The sequence below is a fragment of the Cyprinodon variegatus genome, unplaced genomic scaffold (genome assembly GCF_000732505.1).
Source record: "Cyprinodon variegatus isolate N-32 unplaced genomic scaffold, C_variegatus-1.0 Scaffold115, whole genome shotgun sequence".
Lineage (NCBI taxonomy): Eukaryota > Metazoa > Chordata > Actinopteri > Cyprinodontiformes > Cyprinodontidae > Cyprinodon > Cyprinodon variegatus.
Genome location: NW_015150568.1, coordinates 1,353,636 through 1,363,928, shown reverse-complemented (window position 1 = coordinate 1,363,928; position 10,293 = coordinate 1,353,636). Strand labels below are relative to the sequence as shown.

At 39.6% G+C, this 10,293-nt stretch overlaps 1 protein-coding gene across 1 annotated transcript in view; it reads left to right on the top strand.

Annotated features, from left to right (window-relative positions):
* The window catches only part of LOC107085079 (alpha-tectorin-like), a 21,151-nt gene extending 12,924 nt beyond the window's left edge, over nt 1–8,227 (top strand). Inside the window, exons 13-26 of the mRNA XM_015375225.1 lie at nt 9–491; nt 643–797; nt 1,618–2,018; nt 2,157–2,353; nt 3,101–3,496; nt 3,584–3,867; nt 3,985–4,262; nt 4,362–4,481; nt 6,183–6,367; nt 6,453–6,613; nt 6,693–6,944; nt 7,042–7,201; nt 7,309–7,414; nt 7,486–8,227. Of these exons, the coding sequence (XP_015230711.1) occupies nt 9–491; nt 643–797; nt 1,618–2,018; nt 2,157–2,353; nt 3,101–3,496; nt 3,584–3,867; nt 3,985–4,262; nt 4,362–4,481; nt 6,183–6,367; nt 6,453–6,613; nt 6,693–6,944; nt 7,042–7,201; nt 7,309–7,414; nt 7,486–7,595 (3,288 nt within the window). The 3' untranslated portion in view covers nt 7,596–8,227. The remainder of the gene's footprint in view (nt 1–8; nt 492–642; nt 798–1,617; nt 2,019–2,156; nt 2,354–3,100; nt 3,497–3,583; nt 3,868–3,984; nt 4,263–4,361; nt 4,482–6,182; nt 6,368–6,452; nt 6,614–6,692; nt 6,945–7,041; nt 7,202–7,308; nt 7,415–7,485) is intronic.
* The last annotated feature ends 2,066 nt before the right edge of the window (nt 8,228–10,293 follow it).

Sequence of the window (10,293 nt, the reverse complement as noted above, 5' to 3'; positions counted from 1 at the left end):
GGTGTCAGTGTGATGATGGGTTTGTTCTGAATGGTAACCAGTGTGTCCAACCAACATCATGCGGATGTTATCATGAAGGGCGCTATCGGCAAGCTGGTGAACAGTTCTGGGATGGTGAAGAATGTCAGAACTTTTGCACCTGTAATGGTGTTACTGGTGTAGTCCAGTGTTCCCCCAACACATGTGGACCTCAGGAGTCCTGCCGTGTTGTTGAGGGTGAATTTGGCTGCCATCCCAACCCTCGTGGCATCTGCTCTGCTTCTGGAGACCCTCACTACCTCACCTTTGATGGCAAGGCCTATGACTTCCAGGGAACCTGCCACTATGTTCTGGCAACAGTCTGCAATGAAACTGAAGGTGTTAAACACTTTTCTGTGCAAGCAAAGAATGAACCATGGTTTGGGTCGCCAGTTTCTATCACGGCTGAAGTTTTTGTTGATCTATTGGGCTATCAAGTGCGCATGTCAAGAAACAACAGGGGAACAGTGGAGGTAAGTCAAGCTGTTCCTAACAGAAGATTGCTGAATATGTCCAAAACTATCTGTTCAAATTGGACTGCAAAGGTTTAGTTCTACAAAATTTGCACCAGTATATGTCCATAAATTCAGTTTTATAACCTTGAAACAACTGTCCACTTCACAGGTAAATGGAATCACCAGAAACCTGCCCATTGTCTTCAATGGAAGCCTTTCTATTTTTGGAAGTGGATCCCAAACATTTGTCAATGCAGACTTTGGACTGAGCGTCATGTATGATGGAAGTAGCACAGTGTCCATTAATGTGCCCCCAATCTACAGGTAGCCTTCTGTTAGTCTATTTGAAGTGCTTTTAATGGCAGGTCATTTGCATATTGTTGTATTTGAAAACCATGTTATTAGTTATTTTTAGTTCATAGGCTAATGGGTTTTCTGACAAGACATGATTTTCCATGTAGTTACCATTTGGTTTAGTATTTTTGCACTGTGTTGCACTTGCTAGTCAGCAATGTTTTTGTTGTCAGCAAAATTCTAGCACTAGCCCTCTGCTAGTTAGAAAAAAGAGCTGCGAAAAGGCTGTGAACGCATGATTTCCCGCGTCAAGAAAGAAGATTGTAGAGTCACAGTTTGTGAAAGCTCTATTTTTGCAGTGGCTGGAATAGCAAACATGGATAATAAAGTTTGGGGAATTCGGGCACACAGAGAATTACATTTTTTGCTTCTTTGTCTGTCTGGCTAATGGCTCTATACCCCATAACCTATGTGCCAGATGTGTAGTCTTCGTTGTGCACCATAGTAGAATATCAACATGGCTGAACTCTAACTACAGAGTGCACACCAGCTCTCTAATGACTCCAGCCATTGAGCATGTCCATCCTGTCTAAGTTTGCTAATGCACTAGTTATTTTTTATACTTATAACTATAAGAGGAAAGCTAAATTGATAGCTAATAATATACCAATATACTGTACACAAAATTTATTGTTGCTGAAGTTATTTATAAATGTTTTGTATTAAATCTTGTCTGCATTTCCTAGCTACTTGTGAAAGTTTTATTATTTTATGTTATGTATTTCAAACAAAATTTATACACACAGATGATTCTATACAAACTTTATGCAGTCTATCTTATTTCCATCAGAGGAAATACATGCGGTCTTTGTGGAAACTTCAATGGAGATCGAAATGATGACTTCCACTCCCCAAGTGGAGCACTGGTCAACACTCCAGATGCTTTTGGAGCAGCCTGGAAGGTTCCTGGGAACTACACCTGCAGTGATGGCTGTGGCTCCTCATGCCCTCAATGTAATGATGACCAATCTGCCAGATCCCAATGTGAGGTGATTCAGGCAGCTGACGGCCCCTTCAGCTTCTGCCACGAGGTGGTGGATCCGTCACCATATTTCACTGACTGTGTCTTTGATGTCTGTGTGTCTGGAAATCGAGGCAATGATCTTCTGTGTAGGGCTCTTGAAACATATGTCAGTGCCTGTCAGTCTGCTAATGTCCATGTCTATCCTTGGAGACAAAACACCACCTGCAGTAAGTATAGAAGGCTCTTTGATATTAGGGTAATCAATTGAACAAGTTTTTTATTTAACAGTCTCTTGAACCATTGCATCTGCTCTGTTTAAACTTGTTTTATCCAGCTTACCATATTTTTTTTCCTACCATATAAAGGAATTGAGTGCCCAGCCAACAGTCATTATGAGCTGTGCGGAACAGATTGTGGCCACACCTGTGCCAGCAGCATTGATGCCCTCTGCGACCATGTTTGCTCTGAGGGATGTTTCTGTGATGATGGTTTTTCCAGGAGTGGAAGCAGCTGTGTCCCTGTGGAAAGCTGTGGCTGCCAGTATGAAGGCCTCTACTTCAATGTAGGCCATTTAAGTCCCTTGATTTTAGAGTTGGCTCCGAAATGTGGAAAATAAGGGCCCAATGAGAACATTTAAAGTTGCTTAAAAAAAAAAAAAACTCATTACACTATAAACTAAGAGATATAATTTGTGCATGCATCTTACATGAAAATATTTATCATGTTACGGTAGCATCTTTTCCGGTTTTCTGTCTTTTAGTCTTTCCAAAAATACTTGCCAACATGGACTGAAAGACCACTCAGAGAGGAAGCAGAAATGCATAAAAAGATTACAAAAACACAGATTATAGTTTCCAAAAGTAATCCATAAGAAAAAAAATATATACTATTCTTGCACTTAGGTAAAATAAATGTTTAAGGAACTTTTCTCTGCAATTAAATCAGACTTGAGGTTTGTCTGATTTATAGTGAGAGAGTAGCAAAAGCTTTGTCAATTTCAAAGTATGCAAATACAAATTAGTACATTTATTTAAGCTGTCCACTAGCTATTTGGGGAATGCATGTTTGAAGACACAAGTTAAGTGTGACAATTGGTTAAAGAAAACATGTCACACAAGTTTGTTTTAGGCACACAATTTACTTGTTTGTGAAAGGCTAAACTGAAAGGAGTGTAAAACTTGACAAACCTGAATCATCAAACTTGTTCCACATGATGCAGTTTTGAAGCTATGATTTAAACCTGAGAAGTAACATTATTTATGTATACTTTCAAACCAATGAATACTTTAACTTTTATGTCACCTTGAAGGCTGGTGAGTCCTTCTGGACAGATGGATGCTCCCAGAGATGTGAATGTCAAGCACCCAATGTCCTCAACTGCTATCCCTCATCATGCACTCCTGCACAAGAATGCTCTATCAGAGATGGTCAGCTGGGCTGTCATGATCCAATGTCTACCTGTACTGCATGGGGTGACCCACATTACAACACCTTCGATGGAGCCCTGGCTCATTTTCAGGGAACATGCTCTTACATCATTACTGAGAGCTTGAGCCAAAGCAACAATGAAACTCACTATAAAGTAGTGGCCACCAACAACCACAGAGGGAACAACCGTGTGTCATTTGTGTCATCGGCTGATGTATACCTCTCAAGTCCTCAAGAGAATGTTCATGTCATGCTTGGACCTAACAAGAGAGTGAAGGTAAACTTTATTTTAAATTTATAATAAATAACAGTTTTTCAGGGGTTCAAACTTTATTTCTTATTCCCTGAACTCTCATCATAACAGGTGAATGGAGCTGAGGTCTCTCTTCCCACCACTGCAGGAACCTTTGGTCAGCTGATGAGGCAGGGAAGGTTCCTAGTGTTTGATGCTGGTGATGTCATAGTCCAGTTTGATGGCCGCAGTACCTTACATGTAAGAATGAGCCGCCACTATCAAAACAGAGTCACTGGAATGTGTGGGAACTTCAACAGTGATCCTACTGATGACAAAGTTTTGCCCAACGGTACATTGGCCCAAAACGACAATCATTTTGGCCACAGCTGGAAATCAGAGACAAGCCAAGCAGGGTGAGCTCAGGTTTAATTTTTCTGTCTTTATCCCAAGTTCTTTGATTATTTAAAATATCTATTTTTATAAGAATTTGCTGCCTTTACAATCTTTGAAATGTTTTACAACTTTTCTAGATGTGGAGCCACAGATGACAGAAGTGGTGGCGGATTGGATGACTGCCGCTTTATAGAGGAATACACGGAACTCTGCCGAGTCATCACCAACACCAGCGGCCCATTCAGTTCCTGCCATCTCCACACTGACCCGCAGCCATTTTTCACATCATGTGTTTATGATCTCTGCCTCTACACACCAGCTAATGGAATGCTTTGCTCAGCGGTCTCTGCTTATGAGGAAACCTGCAACATTTTGGGTTTAAATATTCCTGATTGGCGTTCTCCTTTGAACTGTGGTATGTTTGCCTGGTTCAATGGATTCCCAACCCCAGTGTCTTTGACTGGCCACATGCTTATGTTTTCTTAATATCTCTGCAATTTCTTATTTAATTCAGCTGAGACAGACCCTTGCGAACAGCTGGACTGCGCAGATTATGAGTGGTGTGGAAAGAAAGATGGGGTATACGGCTGCTTCTGTGATGAGCACCATCATAGACCCAACAATGAGAGCTATGGTAATAAAACATTTAAAACCTTTTTGTATTCATATGAAAAGTTTCAGTAATATTCAAATCATTTAAGCAAAATCAAATCTGAAACATTTTTACACTGGTATTTAACTGCTGTTACTCCCTTAGTGCAAAGGTCCGGTCAGCAAGGAACAATCAATGGATCATTATCTATATCTAAAACTAATACGTTTGCCGTAATGTAATAAATTTGGCATTAATCAATAAAAAAATATATATATAAAAAATATTTTCATCACGATCAATGAGTCTGGGAGTGGCCATTTATGCCCAAATATAGTAATACTCACTCCTGACATCTTCCGGCACTGACGTCACTGTGTGGCAAGCCTAGGGCCATTCTTCCCGCTTTACAAACAAAATCAATAGGAACTATTTTACCTGCAATCAACAATTATTTTAGGTTTCGAGAGGATTCACCATTGACATTCATGAGAGCTATTTGTCATGATGCTTTTAAGGGATCTGACCCACATGCAGAAAACCACTCAGAGGACCAAGGGAAAGTTTAACAGGTTTATTGATGAGGACAGCAGGAGGTGGAATCTTGAACTCAGAGAGAGCTGTTTAACCGGAACTAGAAGTGGAAGGAAAGTTCACAGCGGTTAGTTCAATGGCCGTAGGAAACTGATGGAGGAAAAAGAGAGTCACGTAGGAGGGGATCTAAGTCAAAGCCTTGAATCCAGAATGTGTGAGCTTTCCAGAGAGAGAGTAACTCGTTGGAGGGTGGACAGGTTGGTGGAGTTGGACCCTGAGGAGTATGAGAGCGGACTGCCACTTAGATTTCTGATGGTACTTCAATGGATTGTGTGGAACTTTTCCCCAGCTCAGTGTGAACAAAAAAATATCCTTCCCGGGGGAGAAGGCCAAACCTTCCAGTCAGCGGGAAGACTACTTGCCAAAAGGCAAAACAAAAAACACAGTCAGTCTCAGAGAAATGAAGCACAGGTTAGACTCAGCTAATCACGGCTTGGCTAGAGTACCCAAAACTGGCAAACACTCTGGCGTCGAGGTAGTGGCAGTCAACGGCTCAAATACTCCCCTTTGATGAACCAATAAGCCGCAGCTGTGCAGGAGGACCAACGAGGACAGGGCGCCACCTGGTGGTGGAGGGAGAGACAAACACAAAACAACCCACACATACTGGATTCCTAACACTATCAGCAATCCAATGCCCACATGCATGGCAGTTGGATGTTGCGATACATCGGGTAAAAGTGAAAAAAAATTGGTTATTTCACCTTTCTGATTCATTATCCACGAGTCCGTCAATGGATTGCCAACTTGAAGAGGGAGGATTTGCAATCGAACTTCTGGCCAGAGAAAAAACATGTTATATGTAGCCAACAGTTCGAAGAAGAATGTTTTCAGGATGACTTTGATAATACTGTAGCACGTTGTGACAAACAACAGATACAGCATTGAGACTTGAACAACAGCTGATATCGCACCTTGACGTCACAGACCCGTAGGTGGCAGTAGTGTTCATTGACGAACATGAATGCAAATAAAAATTACTCTCAATTAAAAACACTTATCATTTATTAAACAGTACAAAATAATTTTATATTTAAAGTAGTTTCTGAAGTTTGAATTCTAAATATGAACAGACTTTTTATTTAAATCACAATCTTAATTTTTACTGGATTACACGGTCACCTAACCTGTTGTCTTTCTGGTAAGCAGACTCGAGCATCCAATGTGCCAGCAGTTCAGGCACCATGTCAATATCTCGCTGTCAGCTGTTTGAAGCTGGTTTCCATCCCACTGCTCTCCACCTCCAAGATGCCTCCTGCAATGGGACTCTGCAGGAAGGACGACTGATCTTCCACTTTGACAATGACAACCATCTGTGTGGGACAGCTCTGAGGGTGCAGTTCAAAAATGAGAACCACATCTATAAGAGCCAAAATATCTTGCTAACATCGATTGACATGAGTTTATTTCACTGTTTAGAGCAATGGAACTCACTTCATGTACGAGAACACCATTCAGGGGAACGTGGATCCTCATGGAGGTCTAATCAGCCGTCAGAGAAACCTTCATCTGCAGTTCTGCTGTATTTACCCTCTGGCTCAGGCACTGTCAATGTCTGTAGGCATCAACCCTCTAGAAAGGTGATGATCGTGTTTGCAGTATCATTATGAGTATCAAAAGAATAAAACTGGATGCTCACAAACAATGTTTATTTTGCAGCATTTTGAGGAAGAAGCTTCCTATTGGCATCGGATCTTATCGTATGAGAATGATCCCCTACGAGGATGAAGACTTCCGCTATCCCCTTAGTACTAACAGAAACATAGAAATGGAAGTTGATGAAATGTTTTATGTGGAAGTGAGAACAGAAGGAGTGGATCAGCGCCAGTTTGCCACCGTTCTGGACTCTTGCTGGGGCACGCCAGTCAATCAGGCCAACTACCCTGTTCGCTGGAATCTCATTGTTTCACAGTAATAGAGAAAATTTTGTTGACTTTTATAACTCTAAATGGTTAATTTTCTCCCAGCTGGCTGAAATTCTTACTCCTGCATCTGTTTTGTCACTCAGGTGTCCTAATCCAGAAGATGGAACAGTAGAGGCGATTCAAAATGGTGTCTCCACTGTGGCACGTTTCTCCTTCAGGATGTTCACCTTTACCAACCACACAGAGATGTTCTTGCATTGTAGTGTCCACTTGTGTCTTCTGAGAAACAACAACTGTGCACCTGTATGTACAATTGTGTGCTTAGTGTGGCTCTTTAACTGTATGTATATAACCTCCTCTTGCATATATCCTACCAGCTTCAGAACCTCTGTTATTTTACTTTTTTCCAGCACTGCTATCCAGGACACCACACCCGATTCCGAAGGGACATATCTTACCATGACTCAGGAGCTCTATCCCTTGGGCCACTAGTCCTTAAGGCACATCAGAAGACTGGTAAAATTCTCTCAAACTTTCTTTGCTTTGTTAAGAAAAGATTATACTTTAACTGGCCAATTTCTTTACAGGTGTTTCTTCGATAGGATCAAAAATCCAAAGAAATGGGGCTTCAGTCTGTCTGACATCAATTGTTACACTGATTGTTAGTTTATTAATGGCAAGAATCTTGGTGAATTGAGATCAAAAGAGAATCGTACTTTCAAATCTGGTAGAATATTGTTACTTATGGTTGATGTTGGTCTACGGTGTTTTGGGTTTCTTGTTTGTACTCATAATTAAATTAAAATAGAGGAACTTTTATAGGTAGAAATTCAGTTTATTTGCTTTGCATCTTTAATAATTTTGTCAAATCAATATTACACAAAGACATGCACAAAAATTAAATACTCAGACATGCTGGTGTACATGAGGTAAAATGCATTTATAAATTCTAGGTACCTAAAGCACAAAAAATGTATGGTTGGAATGGGTGGTGTAAACCACTGGAGGTATTAATATAATTTTAAGTGTGGTCTTGTTTATAGCATTACTTATTGGTATCAGAGAATCAAAACTATTACTTTGTTGTGTATTTTATATATACATGTACAACTATCTACGGAAAATATCTAAAAATGTCAAACTTTCATTCAATATCTATATTCTGTTTACGAATTTTTTGGGTGCAGGGAGATATATCTGCTTGATTATTAAATAAATTAATAAAGGTATTTAAATATATTTGATTAACTAGCTTTAATCCTTTTTCTTTTTTATAAAAGCCTAATAAAACTGTATGGTTTGTGTGTTACATGTTCTTTATTATATACTCCCCCAGTTAAGTTTCTAACTATTTTTTATGAAACAGCTTTGAATATTAGCAGTAATAAAACTGGTTTAGAAAATAGACTTTAGCTGAAAAGAAGGACATTCTCTCTTAAGTTTCTCAGTATATGAGTTGTGAGTAGTTCTTTACAGTGCATCTGTTCTCTTGCCTCTGAGTGGGAGGTTGAGGGACGGAAACCAGCCTCTTTTTTCTGGAATCGTTGGGTAATGTGCTGATGAAGGGATGATCACTGTTATGCTGGCTGGCCGGACATCTTTAAGACAGCTTCCTTCCTTCTCGTACTGGATCATTAATATCTGGTGTGGTGCTCATTGTACATTAGGTCCCTGTAAAGCCAGTCAGGAATTCTGTCCCCAGCAGAGGTAGAGGAAAATGTGCTTAATGCACAGTTATGTGTTATTAAATCGAGGAAAAACACCCCACCCCCCATTAATCTTTGCAGGTTTGCATGCCACATAATTTTGGTTCAGTTAATCTTTTTGTCTGCCATTTTACTGCATTTATTTGTGCCAGCCTGTTTAGACATTTTCTTGGTTTCATAATATTATTTTAATATTGCTATATTTGATGGTCCAACTATGTTTACAAACCCACAGAATATACAGTATCTCTCCATCACCTGGCGTTGCCTGCTAATGCAAATCACTTTGCACCTATGAAGATCTGCTCTGTGTGCACAAGCACGTTGGCACCTGTTTTATGATATGCAAACCCTTTGAAGATCTCACCCTGTGTGAGGACCTACGTTTCCTTGGCAAGCAATTGTTTGTGGTACAACTGGTGAATCTGATGTTAGATGTCAACATTGAATTTTATAACTGTAGTCACAAATTTATAATTCTATATATTTTTTCAGCCAAAGTAACACTTTTCATTTGGCAATTCCTTAAAGGCAAAAAATGGGCTCCTGTATTTTTATATGCATTAATGAAAACTCTGACATCTAGAAGTAAGTTTAAAAGATTCCATGTAAAAATGTTTGTTCCACCCCATCTGTCCTCTCTTTTCGAAATCTGAACACTTTGGTCTTCAATGGTGTGTACTTTATTCTGGAAGTGCATGTTTACAGCTGAATCGTGTCCACAACTACTGGCTTTCCTATGCTGTGTGCTGTTTGTGTTGTTGTTGTATGTTTTTTTTTCTGTGCCTTTTTTATAGGAGGCTTGGATTTCTTGCTGTACTGGATTGCATTAACAACACAGCTCAGCTTAAGTTTGGGTGTTTCCAACCAGTTTTTGTCTGCATGTGTTGTTGGGTTTAAAATTTGCCGGTATGTTGTGTTTCGAGAAAAATCTTTCTCAGTTTCTTGGAAATTCCTGACACTTGTTTTTCTTCTGACTTTAAAGAACGGTATGTAAACTTTCAAGAATTTCCCAAGTTTACCAGCAGATAGATCCAAGTATACCGTACTAGCAGTTTACTAAAAAATATACTTTCTGAGACTAGTTAGGCCCACATTAAGTGTACTTTGAAGTATATTAAAAGTACCCTTTTAAGTATACTTAATAGTTCTAGGAATACATGAATTTACTTGGAATACATCTCCAAGTCCATTCATTGTTTATAAAAGTATACTTTAAAGTATATTGAAATTAGCCTTTATACTATTGTTATAGTGACAAAATCCTGTCCTACTGTATATAAAAAGGTTTTATGAGTTTGTTTAAGTCTAACAGCTTATGTGACCTGGAATGTTAATCTGGACGAGACACCAATGTTCTATTAAAGGTATAGTGTAGGATTTTCAGGAATAGCTGACAAGACCTGCCCTCTTCACTTTCAAAACAAAATGCACTTGCAAAACCCCGTACCCGCTCCTGAGAGGTAGCAACTATAAAACGCATGCAAGAGCATGCACAAGCCCATTTCTCCTCTTTCACACTCTGTTTAAAAGTTGTTGTTTGCATCACTCACACAAGCTTGCTTTCCAAAAGAAGATTTGCAATTTTTCCACTACGTCAGACTCAGGACGGCCTTACATAAACATATCACCAGTATGATTGACAATTAGGAAGACCACTTATTTTGATGATGCATCCAGAAAAAGAAC